The 16,547-nt window shown below is 42.2% G+C and overlaps 1 protein-coding gene across 11 annotated transcripts in view; it reads left to right on the forward strand.

Annotated features, from left to right (window-relative positions):
- The first annotated feature begins 712 nt into the window (after positions 1-712).
- PIAS2 (protein inhibitor of activated STAT 2) overlaps positions 713-16,547 on the forward strand; it is a 30,854-nt gene continuing 15,019 nt past the window's right edge. For 5 of the 11 annotated variants that reach the window (XR_002001221.2, XR_002001222.2, XM_019005251.2 and 2 more), the window contains exons 1-5: positions 713-920; positions 12,670-13,144; positions 15,402-15,486; positions 16,100-16,150; positions 16,245-16,335. Coding sequence is in view for 6 of the 11 variants with exons in the window: in XM_019005251.2 (XP_018860796.2) it covers positions 723-920; positions 12,670-13,144; positions 15,402-15,486; positions 16,100-16,150; positions 16,245-16,335 (900 nt within the window). In the remaining 5 variants the exon portion in view is untranslated. Of the gene's footprint in view, positions 921-3,686; positions 3,792-12,669; positions 13,145-15,401; positions 15,487-16,099; positions 16,151-16,244; positions 16,336-16,547 lie in introns of those variants that run through there. The other 6 variants (XR_002001224.2, XR_002001223.2, XR_004495566.1 and 3 more) reach the window with 2 other exon arrangements.

Raw genomic sequence — 16,547 nt, forward strand, 5'->3', positions numbered from 1 at the left:
TGTCTTTCAGCCTCTGTGCTTTGACAGCTCTAGACCTCACACAAGGGGGCTGTAGGCACTGACTACCACTTAAGTATTTTTGCCATTCACTTATAATGTTATCTTAAAAAATATATGACTGTGGGGTACAAGAGATGATGGAGAAGCTTAAGGCTGACCTCTTAAAATTCTTTTCTTTAAACACAGCACATACAAAACAAATCTACTTTCCATCCAGTCACCCCAGCCCCATCCCTGCCTGCAGTTCACAGTCTGTAGTGTATTAACAGCTGGTTAAGCAGCACAGGAGGGGTTTGATGAGGTATGATGCTGATAAGAGCAATTGTTGCAATCCTGCGAGCAGCTGTAGAGTGGTTTTGTTTGTTGTTTTGGGCTTCTTTTGTTTGTTTGAGTTTGTTTGATTTTTTTTTTTTTAACTGCAGCGTTTGTGGAAGCCTGGGAGGGTTTATTTGGATGTTCGGATGTCTTTCCGTAGTTAACACAGCTGTGGGAACAGGCAGTGCTTGTATGGACACACTGTGCATAGCACTAGAAAGATTACTAGAAAAGGTTGAAACCAGATGTTTGGTTTTTTTTTCCCCTTACAAGCCTCCATTTAGGCGACAGGTTGCTTAGCACCTATAGGCTCGTTCCTTACCCTAATTAGAGCCTGCTAGGGAAGACAAAAACACCGGTGACTAATTATGTGATTTTTCTGGCTGCCTTGGGGAAGGTCTCCTCCAATGGCTGGTGTTGGGCCGAGTTTTAACACCAAAACTGAAAATGCGGAAAACGCTCAAGGGAAGAGCCTGGGAAATGTTTCAGGCAACGCAGCAGCAGGTTTAGAGAGAAGAAAGAGGAGAGGAAGAAAGGGGTATCGAAGATGGAGGTCAAAGAAGAGGCAGAAGTTTTGGATCTCGGAAGAAAGTCTGACATTTGAGGTAGGTTTCTTAGAAGTTTGATGGAAAGAGAAACATTGGAAATGTTGAAATTTAGCAAAGATGAGTTGGTAGCTGTGGAGTATAAGCCTGGAGTTGTTATGTGTGTGAGAAGTTGTGATAAAACATCAGGATTTTGAAGAACTAGAGCAAAAGGGGAGATTAATTCTAGTTACTGGAAAAACAGAAGAGGGATATTTCAAAGAAATTTTTGTGTGGAGATAATGGAATGGGAGAGAAAATGGCCTGTGCTCTAAGAAAAATTGAGGAGGACCAAAAGTCCTCGTTTTTATTTATATTTTTTTTTTTTTAATTTTTCTTTTTAAATTTTTTTTTAGGCTAGGTCCCCAGAGATATGTAGTAGAAAGGGAAAGATTGAGGAAAACAACCTATTATAAAAGAACATTTCCATAAAATATTACGGGCAGCTACTATGTAAACTCGTATCTTATGCATGTGAGGTATATAGAAATAGTGTTTACTCTTATCCCTGCAGATACTGGGGATAAGATAAATGGAAAGGTTGAAAGATGTGGTTATGAAGTGAGATGTGAGTGTACACTAGAAAAGAACTGCCTGGCTCTGATGTGAGCTTGAACACTGATGTCCTTCCTGGTGTGTTTGAAGGAAGGAATACTTGAGGGTTTGTTAAAAGAACAAAAGAAGGCTTTGGTCTGGTCATGCTTTAATGATCTAAGAGAGTCTAACCTGCAGCTTGCCCCTTTAGTCTGGTATTGAATTGGAGGGAAAAATAAGCATTTGTTGGACTTAGGAGCTGAACTCAGGCAGTGGTGTGGCAGATGGCATGTTTTATTAGCCTGTCGATTCCTGGTTTTGACTAACAGAAGGAGTTTGAAATAAATGAACTCCTTATGTTTAAATCTTTAGGGAAAGGGGTGTCATAACGCCAAGCACAAAAGCCATTAGTGCAGAGGACTAGGTATCTGTGCCTGCAGTGGAAAACTTTGGCACATTAATGGGTTTATCCTGGAGTAATTAGTAAATAAAAAGGAAAAGCTGTCTCAGAAAGCTGCTGCAAAATTACAGCTAATGATGTTAATTATTGAGTTTCTTGGTGTCCAGCTCTTGTAGCAGCATTAAGTGCCCACAGCTAGTGTGCATGGCAGGGATCAGTATCCTCTAGAAAAGCTCAGCTATTTGTTCCTAAAACTGCCTGCCAGCATTCCTACTCACAGAGCCTGCTGCCAATGTGGCCTGTCCCTTGGCCTTACTATAAGTTACCATTGCAGTTGCTGCTCTGGATGTCTTGATCGTGCAAAAGTAGCTGCCTTTTGGTTAATATGAGCAAATATGTTTTGCATTTCAGGCCTCTTTTCCAGTGTCTCTTCATCTTCTTGTTTGGGTTGTGTTGGCTGCTCGCCTGTTTGTTGGCTGAATCTTTGCTATTTTTTATTGCAATAAATCGGTTGTTTGGTTTTACAGCCAAGTTGCCGATTAAACTGAATATTGTGAGTAGGTAATTATTGTGACTAGGTAATGATCTCTGGCTGATTTTGAAAACAGTATTCTCGGCTGCCCCTCGATGTTTATTTTTCTGTAAATGTCTCAACATTTCTCTTGCAGCAGGAAACCCATTATCCAGTTTTTGAAGCTTACTGCTGGTGACATTTTCTCTTCATTTTTTATTAATAAAACGTGCTGCATCATCATTATAATACAAATTATGAGTGCTCTTGATTGGGTGGATAATCTGGGCTGTAAAATCATAAGCTTTCTATTTAATCCACTTCAACTGCAAACTGGAATATGTTTTATTTCTTTTATTCTGTGATTTGCTGGTTTGCTTGGTTTTTCTTTTTTACTTTTGGTTGGTTGGTTTTTAATAGAACAATTCAAGTGGTGCGTTCATCCTGGAGGGGAGGAATTATGGCAGGTGTGTCCAATTCTGGGCTCCTCAGTACAAGTGGAATGTCCATTGGAGGGCACAAGGATGATGAGGTGTCTGGAGTTTCTCTTGTGATGAGCGATTGCAACATCTGGGCATGTTTAGTCTACAGGAGACCGAGAGGGGAATCTCAATGCAGACAAACATCTCGAAGGGGTGTCCAGAGAATGGTACTGAAATCTTTTCGGTGGTGTCCAGCAACCAAATAAGGATAAATGGCCACAACTAAAATACAAAAAGTTTCACCTCAGCATGAGGAAGAACTTCTTTATGTTGAAGATGGCACAGCTCTGGTAGAGGGGGTCCAGGGAGGTCGAGGGGTCTCCATCTGTGACACATTCCAAACCCACCTGGAGTTCCTGTGTGACCTTCTCTGTGTGATTCTGCCTTGTCAGGGGTTTGGTCTGGTTGATCTCCAGAGGTCATTTTTATTTTGTGATTCTGTGGTCTCCCAGGATCATTTCCAGGGCCACTTGAATTCTTTGCACCCCAGAGCTGCTGCAGGAGCACTGGGTAATTGGGGCTGGTACCTACGGGTGTGTGTACACAGCTGGATTGCCTTTCCCTTACAATTCCCAGTCTGTACCACCGCCGGCCGGTTTCCTCTCAGAGTTGCCGGTGTGTCTGTGCCGTCCATGGCCGGTTTCCCCTCAGGGTTCCTGGTGTGTCCGTACCACCCTAGCCCAGTTTCCCCTCAGGTTGCTGGTGTGCCTGTGCCATCCCTGGCCGGTTTCCCTCAGGGTTCCCGCGGTGTCTCTACCATTCTAACAGCTTCCCCTGAGGGTTCCCGGTGTGTCCGTACCACCCTAGCCCAGCTTCCCCTCAGGTCCCCCCGCCCCTCCCTGCCGCCCTTCCCGCCGGACCGCCCTCCCCGTCACGTGCCGGGAGCGCGCTCCGGGTGCACGATGATGGTGGCGGCGGCGCCCGGCGGCGGCGGGTAGAAAATGGCGGATTTCGAGGAGCTGCGGGTGAGGAGGAAGGAGGGAAGAGAGGTGGCGGCGGGGGCAAGATGTCGGTGCTGGGGGGCCCTGCGGCATCCCCGGGGTGAGAGGGAGGGAGGGAGAGAAGGAGCGGGGCCCGCTCCGACTTCCCGGGGGTCGGCGGGGTCTGCCTGGGGAGACCCTCCCTGTTAGTGCCCCGATCCCCGACCCCGCCGCGCGGGCTTTGCTGCTGCTGCTGCCGCCGGGGAGGTTCTTCCCGCTCCTCCCGACATTTTAAAAGCCATTTCGGCGCTGCCGAGCGGCCACAGAGCTCGGACGGCTCCTGCTGGGCCCCGCGCTCCGTGCAGCTGAAGAGAGGGCGGTGAATAACCACCGGGCTGTTAAAAATGCTGATAGTTGTGGAATCTGTGGAAATCCATGGAGCGCTTTCCAGCCGGGAAAGCTGTGCCTACCCAGCGTGAAACCCAGCGCTGCTTTTCCGACTGGTTTTACCTTAGGTTCATTATCTTTCATATTGTGGTGGAAGACTCTGTAGCAGACTTGTCGAAGTGGGTGTGTGCGTGCGTGTCCTTTCATTTTGTTAAGGAGTGTACACAAAGAGCTGACTGCATAGTTGGTGCTTTTCCTCCCTTCCATTTCCTGAACCATCCGCTGCTGTCTTTGTGTGGAAGGCGGAGGTTGTCCTTCAGCAGCATCCACACCTGCAGAAGTGGAATTCTTCGTGGGCATTCCGCGTGCAGGCCGCTTCCCCCCACCCCACCTGGACTTTGTTATAGGAGGGATAAAAGCCGGTTAAATAGGAACCACTCTGAGTTGGGCTTTAGTGGGCAGGAAGAGCTGGTGCTGGTGTGACCTGCAGTGGGAAATGTGCTGCAATCGCCAGAGAATTTCCCATGCTGAGGCTTCTTCCAGCACTAACACTGGTAGTGCAGCTGAGCAGCTCACTTATAAAAATATAGTGGAAAGAACTGAGTTTCTTTGTCTGAGGACAACAGGGCTCTGTCTCAGTTTAAGGTTAGGAATTGTTGGCTTATTTTTTTGTAAGTGAGCCTTGTGTTGTTGGGGTATTTTTTCCCCCCTTAAATGTGTTTATATTTACACATTTTCTTGCTCAGGGTCCTTACCCCTTCTCAACCCTCATTCCAAGGTGTCTCAAAGGGTTTGGCTAAAGCCCCAGTGTAAACTTTGTGCCAGTGATGACTCTTTTTCTTTTATTTCTTCCTCACCAGTCTTGGGGTGGAGCTATCTGTCTCTCCCAAAGCACTGTAATCGCCTATCTAGATATCCATAAGTATTGATTATCTCCCTCAGGGCGTTAGGTTCCTGAATACCTTTAAAATTGACAATAAACTGAGGTGCATAGATAAGTGTAATGCAGGAAGTATGGAGGGAAAAGGGAACTGTGTTTCAGGCCAGCTGCAAGGCTCCCCTTTCATCACTCAAGAGGTGCCACTAGTTTAAAAAAAAAAAAAAAGTCTGAAGACATATCTTTTGATATTCCCATTTATCTTATTTGTAAATGAGTGCCTGTAAGATGAATCTGTTAGCCTGGAGTTTCTCTAAATGTTCAGTATCTGTCTGATAATAATTCATGGCCTGTTGTGGGAAAGGTCTAGGTAATTTTTGGAATGTAATTGTCTGCCTCATGTCTGCAAGGCCATGGCTGAATTTCTCCTTATTTCTTACTGCATTTGAGGATGCATTTGAATGTGCCTGCTTGAATACCAGGCACTTGATTTAGAGGCTTAAATTTTTTTTTCAGACAACCAAATCTTTCTTTTGACCAAAGATGAGAGAGATTCCCCCACCTGCAGTAGATTTTTTGAATTGACCTTTAGGTGTGATCTGAAATGGCTGCTTTATAGATTAACCTACTGAATGTTTTTATGGCAGTGCTGTTTGCTGCTCTCTTGTTGATAGCAGTTTCCTGTAGTATGTGATCTCTACCTGCTTTATAAAAGGCCACTTGGGCCATTTTGAGAGTGGAATTTATTTTAGTAGTTTGTTAAGGGCTGACTAAAGGCAGGAGGCCAGAGTTCTCTCTTAAATCCTGTTTCTTGAGGGAAGCAAGCAGGCAAGCAGAAGCTGCATTTTTTTTTTTTTTTTTTTAATTTTCTTTTCAGGGCAAAGCAACATTTTAATATTTGTTAGGACTATCCCTGGCATCCTCTGGATCTTCACAGTAAAAATCCTGTGAAGCTGGGACCTAAGGTTTATAACTGAGAGGCTGTTGTGAAAGAAACCAGACTCTTAAGAAACCTGCCTTCTGGAACATCAGGTCTTCTGGAAGTCTTTTGTTAAAGGATTTAGATATAGCTGTAACCATATTTGCTAGTTTTCAAGATACTGGTGACGATGTCTGGTCCAAGTCTTACCCTTCCAGACCATGTAATTAAGCTTTTATTAGCTAATAATGTTTATTGATTTCTGTAAAATACTGTATTTGTTATAGGATGGATAAATACTAGAGTATTAGGGAGTGACTGAGATGTGGAGAGCACAACTCTATTTTGTCTAGTTGTGCGTTGTAGTTAGTTTTGAGATACCATTTCTAGAGCTGCTGTTCACAGATGTGTTTTTAAACCTGGCTCATACCTTTATCCATAATCCTCTCTCCAGAGCAGCCCAGTAAATGTTGAAGGAATTACTCAGGCACAGGCGGATGTGGAACAGAATCATCAGTCTGGTGTGGAGGCCAGAGATGACGAGTAAACACATTTTTGAACAGAATTGGCCCAGAAGTGGGGGACTGCAGCTCCTTCTGAGAGCCATCTGTGAGAAAATGATTCCAGCTCCCAACAGATTCTGAACTCACCAAGATTTGGCTTGAAGCTTTGCTTGAATCTCAACAAAATGCTGTAGATAAGAGGATCAGTTACATATTGTTTTTTAGTGTTCTTTGGTCCCCTGTGTTTCTACTGGCGTCCTGACTCTAAAGTGGAAACAAATAATATGGAGTGCATGCAGTCTCAGAAACAGATCTCCAGTTCTGGTGACAGCGTCAGTCTCATAGTTCATGCTTAACCACATTTTGAAGTAATTTGTTAGTGTCAACTTTATGGGGCTAAAAAGAAGGCTCTTTATAGGCAAATGGCTCTGCCTTTGCTAAAATTGATCTGTGGCATTTGTGTTCAGTTTCATGGCCATTGTGAAAAAGAGCTCATTTGTTTGAGAAGAGATGGAAGTGTGCTAATATATCCTTTCTGGCAGGAGAGAATGCACAAAATTTACTGGAAAATTACGTTTATAAATGCTGGAAGTGGGTCCCACTTTTACTTTTTTGCTCTTGCACACCCAGTTCTGAAGTCACACAATTCAAACAGGAAGAAAAATGTTGCTTGGATACCTTATTAAAATACAGAAGTTGAAGTCTCATTCTTTCTGTATATTGGATCTCTTGTTCATTCCAGACTGGTATCTTTTCACTTCTCTTGCTTTATTTTTCCAGTCTGGAAAGACAGTGTAGGTGATGGCCTCGCATTTACCAGGCGAAGCAGTGCTTACTGCTAAATTGCTAACAAGAAAATGCTGAGAGCTGTTTTCATGTGTCCTCCTCAAACTCATTGCCAAGCACTGTTTTTTTTTAATCTGTGTTAATGTAATTTTATTGTATATGCTGACCAGTTTATGTTTTTGAGGTAGAAATCAAATTCCACGTCTGGGTTAAACTTAAGATGGTGGACAGAATAGATATTGAGAAGTTGCTGTTGGTGCTGTATTGATCCTTAGGCTACAGTTAAATTGAATACATTAAATAGCATAAATGCTGATAAAATACTCCTAATGATGTATTATAATGCGCTGTTACCTTGTATCTGCATGAAATTCCTTTGTTCTCCATAGGTTCACAGTCACTGTTCTACATCATGGGGGTTTATCGAAACAGCTTAAAAGTTTTTTGTATGTAAAATCATTAACAATTAACTGATTGTGCTGAGACGCAGTGATTGAGAGAGGAAGGAGATAATGTGGTTTAGGGTACTCTAAAAAAGAGGCTAAAATGAAAGGGCCAATCTTTGTTTTGAATGTCTTAAATATTTGTGTTTGTTTAACTTAGGATTTTTGCTGTTGTTAAGTGAATGTAACTTTGGAGCTAATTCCTAATTTAGCAGCCAGGCTAGAGTGTGTGTAGAGGAAAATCTCCATAATACTGAGGATCTGGTGATTATGATTTGCATTGACTGTGGTTTTCTTTAGAGCTGTTTTAGCTGTCCTGTACTACTGACACAGATTTCAATAATGGCATCTTCATTTTTCCCAGTGGCTTACATTTCTTTATCTACGGTTATATCACTTTGAGAAAACATTTTCCCTCAGCAGAGAGGTCTTCAACCATCCCAAGACACAGGTTGTTATTCCTTACCATCATTACCCATTTATAGCCTGCTGTAAGTCAGCACGGACGCAAATCTACTGCAAAAGATGTCACAAATGTACTGCTTTGTCGAACGTCCATGAAAGGGATTCAAGTGAGGAGTGAGGATTTGTGGAACCTGTCCTTGGTGTGTCCCTTGTGTACAGAGCATTCAGATACTTTGGAGATTGTGTGGAAGCCAATGGGGCTGAAGCAGATCTCTTAGGGGCAAGCTGACCAGTACATCTGAGTAGGCTGGATTGCATCTGCAGTGCAAGCGTCCAGCTGGCTGCCTGAGCAGTACTTGTTCTGAAAGCCACAGCTGTTGCTGCTTATTGTAGTCATACATCAAGAATTAAACAGACATTTTCTGTTACCTTGCATTGAGATAGAAATATATAGAGATATATATATATAAGGAGAGGTATGTAGAGTGACTGTTAATATTGCAGGGGAGTGTAGAGAATCACAGAGCTCTTGTATGGGGAGATGTTTGATCCCTTACTTTGCTTTGAAACTCTCCTGCCCCTTAATTTCAGTGGCATGTCAGCATTTCCTGGGCTCCTTAACATCAGCCTCCCTGGGAAATTAATGCCATTCCAGATACACCTACGGCTTAATGCTTTAGAACAGTGTTCCTGCTGATGAATCATGGTTTCTAGAGTTTAACTGTAAGAAACAAAAAAAAGCTATAAAACTTCTTATAACCTTCAAGTATGAATTTCAGGGAGAAAAATATTTCTGGAATATAGAAGTGCTTGAATTATCCAGTCTGTTTTCCTTCCTTAGAGTTCTGTCAAACTACTGTGTGATCATGGAGTAATGTTAAAACTAAAATGGCTTTGTTTTTGTGTTAAAAAAGCTTATTTTATTGGGCTGTGCAGCTGTAAAGAACTTCTCTTAAGAGAAAACAGCATCTACATGACACAACTTGAATGTCTAATCTTGATTGAGTGATGTGAAAAGCATATTAATAACAAGGCTGCAGTCTTCTGCGATATGCTTGAAAACCAAAAGAAAATAACCTGATAAGGGTTTATTGTAAGCAGTGTCTGCCTTGCACCATGATTATAAATGTTCTTAGGCATACATCTCCATAAAGTTTGTTGATGATAATGAATGTCCACTCTATATTTGTAAACCGAGGAGGAGGATGGGTACAGAATCATAGCTTTGGTTTGGATGGGACCTTGAAGCTTCACCCCCACGGGCAGGGACACCTTCCACTAGCCCAGGCTGCTCCAAGCCCCATCCTTGGACACTTCCAGGGATCCAGGGGCAGCCCCAGCTGCTCTGGGCACCCTGTGCCAGGGCCTGCCCACCCTCCCAGCCAGCAATTCCTTCCCAATATCCCAGCTGGGCCTGCCCTCTGGCACTGGGAAGCCATTGCCTGGGTGCTGTCCCTGCAGGCCTTGTCCCCAGTCCCTGGGCAGCTCTCCTGGAGCCCCTTTAGGCCATGGCAGGTGTGTTTTCATATACACGGTTGCTGTTGCCTTGAAAGGAAAGTAGAATCAGGTTTAGAGGGAAAATGTTGTAAAAGCTATTGTTTAGATACTTCTGTAAATATCACTTTTTGCAAGTTTTCTTTCTAAAGCCTATGTAATATTTTTACGTTGATGGACAAAACTATGTATATTTTTAATACTTGCAAGCATTTTTAATGTGGGTGTTAATTTAAAATTTTGATGACTATGGTGTTGAAGCCAGGCTATGTCTCTTAGTAAAATGAAATCCATTTTGTAACAAAGTGCTGGTTTGTGAAATTTTTTTGTGTGAAATGTTAGCTGTGTTGAGGCGTGACTGACTGCACATTTCACCTTGATTAACTTGCAGGAATGCACAGAAGGCAGCAGGCAGAGTAATAGACAGTATTTTGCAATACATGCTGTTTCCCTAATCTCAGTGTAAAGGATTATTTTACTCATTTGCATTGTGATTATGGAATCAAGCATCATGCTTACTGCCTGCATCTGAAATAAAGGAACTGGCATTGCTATCAAGCTTATGCAGCTATCTACAGAAGAATGCAACATGAAGTTTTCTGTAAATTCATGAATACTAGTATTATCTTTTAACACAGTTTCTCTTTTATGTCATAACTACAAGGCTGTTGCAGTACTTCAAACCATTTTTTATGGATGTTGGAACACTTTATTTTCGTCACTCTGTTTGACTGAGAGCAAGGAAAAGTAGAAGGGGAATGCCAGGTGGTAACTTAATATTCTCCATCTTGTATTGTTTTGCTGTTGAGGGAAGTTGCTGGGATGAAGTTAAGGTGACATCTGCTGTTGGCCTCTTTAGAAGTTTGGGTGAGCCACTCAGTGCCTCTCCATGACATTTTGCTGGCTGCTGTGTCTATGTTGCATTTATAGACAGTGTGTTGGGGGAATACTTGTGTGAAGACTGCTGTGTTAGCTCTGGTCAGAACAGCTTCTTGATAGAAGTCACTGCATCCAAATGGGCTGTCTGGAAATGTTGAAAATCAGAGGCTGAAATGCGATAAACCTTTCTTATCAATGATGTGGAAAGGGCTGTGCCAGGTGACATTTCTGCCATAGTGTTTTAGATGGTCACTTTGATGTACACAAATAATGTGCCCTTGAGAAGACAGGTCCTGGCTACTTACTCCTGCTGTGTTTTAATGGCACAAGAAATAGCCATTGACTTGGACTCGGGTCAGTGTGTGCCCAGGTGGACAAGGTGTGACACAGCCCCAGGGCAGGGCCCGTCCCCTGTGCCGGCGCTGCTGAGGCACCTCCAGTGCTGGGACAGCTCTGGGCCCCTCAGCACAGGAGAGACACCGAGGGGCTGGAGCGTGTCCAGGGCAGGGAACGGAGCTGGGGAAGGGGCTGGAGCCCCAGGAGCGGCTGAGGGAGCTGGGGGGGTTTGGGCTCTGCTCTCAGGTAACAAGGGATGGAGACAAGATGAAATTACCTCTAATTGTTCCAGGGGAGGTCTTGATTTGACACTTGGAAAAATTTCTTGACCAAGGGTGTTGTCCAGCACAGCACAAGTTGCCCAGGGCAGTGGTGGAGTCCCCATTCTTGGAGGGGATTTAAAAGCCATGTGGAAGTGGCACCTGGGGATATGAACTAGAGCAATGATTGAACTTCATTGTCTTGGAGGTCTTTTCTAATCTAGATCCTGTGATTTTAAGTTCAGTTTTCATCTGACACATTTCACTGGTCGACTGCCAAAACAATTTTCACAATATTAGAGAATAGGGAACAAGCTGGGGCACAGGGAAGGTTTTGACCTTTTTCATGACTGACTCAATATTTGGGCAAAAGTTGTGTTAAAACTTCAGCTGAGATCAAATCTGTGGCAGAACACAAGTATTAACTCTCTGTAGTAACTGCGTAGTAGGACTTGGAAGGTAGAGTCAAAACATGGTATTTTGAGTTGTGTCCCTTCTGAAATCAGTGCCCAAAGCTTTAATAAAAGTCCAAATGCACTTCTGAACTGATCCCAGATGTCTGCTATTTCTTACCTTCTGTTATTACCTTCATCTGCAATCCTTGAGTCTGGAGTTGTCATGGTGTAGCAGCACAGGTTGAAGGCAGGTGTTCTTCCAGCTTTAAAAACATTACCTCCTTGCTACAGTGAAAAAGTCTCCCAGACACAGGAAGAAGGTTGGTTAGAAGTATTCTGGACAACTTTATATCTCTGAAATGGAGGTATAAATTGCTTGCAAAAATGTGAGGTGATGCATCTTTGCAAAATTAATTGTTAGTAGCAGGCACAAGATTGTTTCCTTCTGAATAGTGGGCTTTTTTACTTTTGTATTTATGTTTTCACAAACAGAAGGATTCTAAGTTTTTTAACTTTGCAGACCTCAGTCTTCCAAAACTAACCCTATAACCAAATAAATAGTATTTCTTGTTTTGAAGATATCTTTGTGATGCTTGATACCAGAATGTGATCTGAAAAGAAAAGGGAATTGTTTGTGACATTTGAAGAATCAATTATGTCATTTGTATATCATACTGTATACCATGTTTGTATACATAAGATAATGTAGCATTTTAAGAACTACCTGCCTTGCTGTGCATATCTTTAAGCAAAGAAACCTGATGTGCCTATCTCTATTCATGGATGCCTTTAACAGTGTCCAAAATAAAGGGAGTTTCACAACAAACTATTCAGAAATTAAGAAATAAAATAAGGGAATGCTTAAAGTGTGTTGGAAGACAGGTGATAATACTGATTCACTTGATTTTTTAGGTTTGGTGTTTTGTTCCACAAAGTGAGACAGATTCTTTTTGGTACAGCTTGTACTTCTGCTGTGAATTTAAGATTTTGTTGTTACTATTGTTTGAGTGTGGAAACAAATCTTTCATTAACATGGGCAAACTCAACCTGTATCCTGGACGCTTTGTTTCTTCATTTTAAACTAACTGTACTCTTGTGTTCTGTGAAGGTGTGGGCAGTACCCATAACAAAGTAACAAGCTGTCAGATTAGATGATGAAAGATGCCACACCATGCTCTTTGAAAAGGCCTCTTTGGGGTGCTATTGGCTCACCTGTGCTTTACCCTCTGTCCTTTCTAGAATATGGTATCAAGTTTTCGTGTTTCTGAACTGCAAGTGCTGCTGGGATTTGCTGGACGTAATAAAAGTGGGCGCAAACATGACCTCCTGATGAGGGCACTGCACTTACTGAAGAGCGGCTGCAGCCCAGCGGTTCAGATAAAAATCCGAGAACTCTATAGGCGTCGGTACCCAAGGACGATTGAGGGACTGTCGGATTTATCGGCTATAAAACCTGCGGCGTTCAACTTGGACAGCAGTTCCTCTCCAGTTGAGCCTGACTTGGCTGTCGCGGGCATTCACCCACTCCCTTCGACTTCAGTCACACCTCAGTCTCCATCCTCGCCTGTCAGTTCTGTGCTCCTCCAAGATACTAAGCCCCACTTTGAGATGCAGCAGCCGTCCCCTCCGATTCCGCCTGTTCATCCTGATGTTCAGCTGAAAAGCTTACCTTTTTATGATGTGCTCGACGTGCTCATTAAACCCACGAGTCTAGGTAAGTGTTTAATACCTCTGCAGCTTCCTTAATGCATTAAACGAGCTTTGCTTCTAACAAAACTGAGCCCAGACTTCAGTGGCTTTTTCCAGTTGGGACGAGTGGAAACTCCTTTCACATCATTACCTTCTCCTTTTCGGTACCATTTTCCCCAAAAGTGCAAAAGCACACTTCAGAAAATAGAATTTTCTGTTACACAAAGTAATATGATTAAAGACTTCTGTCTTTTGAATACTAAAAAGAAGAGCAGGACGATTCAGTTGGAAGGAACCTACAGTGATCATCCAACTGCCTGACCAAAAGTTAGAGAATAGTAGTTAAGGGCATTATCCAAATTCTTCTCAAACACTGACAGCTTGCAGCATTCACTGCTTTTCCTAGAGCCCTGTTCTGGTGTTTGACCACCCTCTTGGTAACAAAATGCTTCCTAATACCTAGTCTGAACCTCCACTTTTTGGCTGAAAGATTCAGACCTGAGGTTTCTGCCTAGTGCAAATGAGGAAGAGTTTTGTCAGGAGTAATAGAAAAAGGATTTCGGGCTCAGTAATTTACAAGTCGCAACAGGGTACAGAGAAGTAGTTCATTGGTTTGCTACTTTACCCTTATCTCACTCCCAACAGTTCTGCAGGCTCTGAGATGTGGCACTGAAATAGATACTTTGTGCTTCAGTGTTCTTTGTTGTGCTCAGAGTACTGAAGTTTCTCAGCCTGAAAATTGTTGCAATACTTTATGTTATAATATGGAGTGGGCATTGTCTTCCAAACAACCTGAAATTAGGCTTATCTTCCTCAAGTACCTCAGTCATGAAAATTTTTAATTATTTGTAAGTACAGCTTCTGTCTTGAAATTCAGTCTGGCTTAACTTTACATAGCAAAAAATGTTCCCTAACTATTTAGTAATATGTTTATAAAATAGTTTGCGTCCTCATAATTTAATTTCTTAACTGATCAGAAAGTCTTTTGGGCTGTGACTCATACCTCAGTGAGTGATGTGCTGATCATCTGCCATCCTCCAGTACCTAAAGCAGAAAACTTTACCAACAAACAGTAATTACAGTGCCTGCTGTCATTTCTCCTTGTGCATAGTGACACTCACATATTTTGTGCATTTGAAAGTTAGGTATTTAAATAACAGCTAAGTCACAGAGCTAGGAGTATAGTCTACCTCACTGCTTCATGCTGGAGAAGGGATGAGTGTGGTATTCCTTGAGAGCACAAGTGTGAGGGTGTGGTTTAGTTTTAACCCACACCAAATTAAATAACAAAATACTTCAGTGTCTTTTTCACATGTGCTCAAGTATTACTTAAAGTATCAAATGTGCTCTGTGTTGTGTGCATACGTGCACACTGTGGCTATTTGGAATTCCTTGAGGAACTTGGTGTGTGCTTGCTCCATCTTGGTTCCATTTCATGTTTGCCTCCTTTTTGTGTGGTTTTTTTTGGATACAGAAACAATTTCTCCTGAATGTCACAGTGCACACGGTAGTCCAGCTCTTCCAGATTTACCTGGTTCAGTTGTGCTGTTTTTGCATTTGTTTTCCCTGCTGCTTATTTTAAATTGGACAAGTCTATAAACTACCTTTATTTCAGGTCAAAATTTTAAACTTCTCTTCAGTTTTTAAGGAAATAGGAAAGTGACATGTGTTTGCTTTGGACTTTAAATACTAAAATATTGCCAATTCCCATCACTGACAGAAAAGTTGGATTCTGATGTGAACATTTTATTTATTAATTTTTTTGTCAGATGCTACTAAAGGGTAACTCCAGACATGAAGTCTAGCTGGCTTCTCTGGCTGGAGAGGTTGTGCTTCCTCCCTTCCTCCCCAAAGATTTAGTTACTTGTAGCTGTGAATTTTCCAGCTGTCCATTAATAACTTCTGGTGCACATGTTCTTCCTGTAGTACCTTACAGTATTTATTTGCATCTCTGTCATATTCCTTTTGTCAGGTATCCAGTGAAATACTTTGTTGTGTATTTGTTTGAACCTTCCTCCTTTGGGAGAAAGGATCATAACACGGTGTGCCAAGCTGCTTTAGTACTGAAGTGTAACGTGATATTAAATCATCTGAATGTAGTTTAATGAAAGATCTGTTCCATTATTTTTCTGTTAACAGTTACATGCAGTTCAACCACCATTCAAGTATATTCAGTGACTTATGCCTTGTTCCAGGAAAAGCTCAGCTGCAGATCCTGTTTTAATCAATGGCTTTAATCACCATGGTTCAACTTCTTTTGTGTCTTTTTTTTCTTCTTCTAGTACAGAGCAGTATTCAGAGGTTCCAGGAGAAGTTTTTTATCTTTGCTTTAACACCTCAGCAGGTCAGAGAAATCTGTATTTCCAGGTAAGAAGTAAGAGTGTGGTACAGTGTAGGTAAACTTCTACAAAATTTCAGGAGAAAGTGTGAGGTTTTGGTTCACCATATGCATCACTCTGCAGCTGCAGAGTGATAATCCTTACTAAAGTTACTCTTGAGTTTATATCTCTTCTGTTTCCTTCAGGAGCAACCTGTGCACAGAATTTGTGTGCATTTTGTGAAAATTATACCCTGTTAAAGAATTAACAATTACTCAATTCCAGATAATTGTCACTGTTTAGAGAGGTTGGAAGCTTCCTTTCCTACGTTTCCCCTGGCTGCAGGAATGGAAGCCTGCTTTTCTGTTTTTTTCCCAGGGCTGATGTAAACTATGAGAATTCATAGGTGCTTTTTCATCCCTGGCAGCATCCTTTTATATTGTTGCTGTGAACTTTTGAGGGAGGATGCTGATCCTGAAGTTGTGTGTAACTTGGCAGTAGTTAAACAGAAACGTCAATTTTAAGGTCTTCGTAGCTCAATAAAACAAAAATAAGGGCAGAGTTTAGTGATGCTGGGGAAGGTGTGTCTGTTGTTTCTCTGTATGGCTGCAATATGAGTCCTGCTAAGTGTGTACTTCTCTTTTTCTTTCTCTTTGTCACAGGGACTTCTTGCCTGGAGGCAGGAGAGATTACACAGTCCAAGTTCAGCTAAGGTATGTTTTGTGTAGTGTTCTCTGAAAACATAATTGCCTGATGGATGTTTGTGGGGACACTTAAAAATGATGCTTTCTCTTTCTGTGGATACAGGCTATGCCTAGCTGAGACAAGCTGCCCTCAAGAGGATAATTATCCTAATAGTTTGTGCATTAAAGTAAATGGGAAGCTGTTTCCATTGCCAGTAAGTATGTATGTATGTATTTGTGGCTTCTTGGTGACTTGTGGAGCATGTTCAGCTGTTTTTTTTTCTGTAGTGTTAGCTTGCAAAAACAGTCAAGCTGTTTGTTATCACTCAGATTTCTCTAATGTTAGGCATGGAGTTTGTACATTTGCTGTGTGAGATAACCATTACTGCTGTTAATCATATTACAACCATTGCATGGACTTAATGTG

The sequence above is a fragment of the Parus major genome, chromosome Z (genome assembly GCF_001522545.3).
Source record: "Parus major isolate Abel chromosome Z, Parus_major1.1, whole genome shotgun sequence".
NCBI classification, from domain to species: domain Eukaryota; kingdom Metazoa; phylum Chordata; class Aves; order Passeriformes; family Paridae; genus Parus; species Parus major.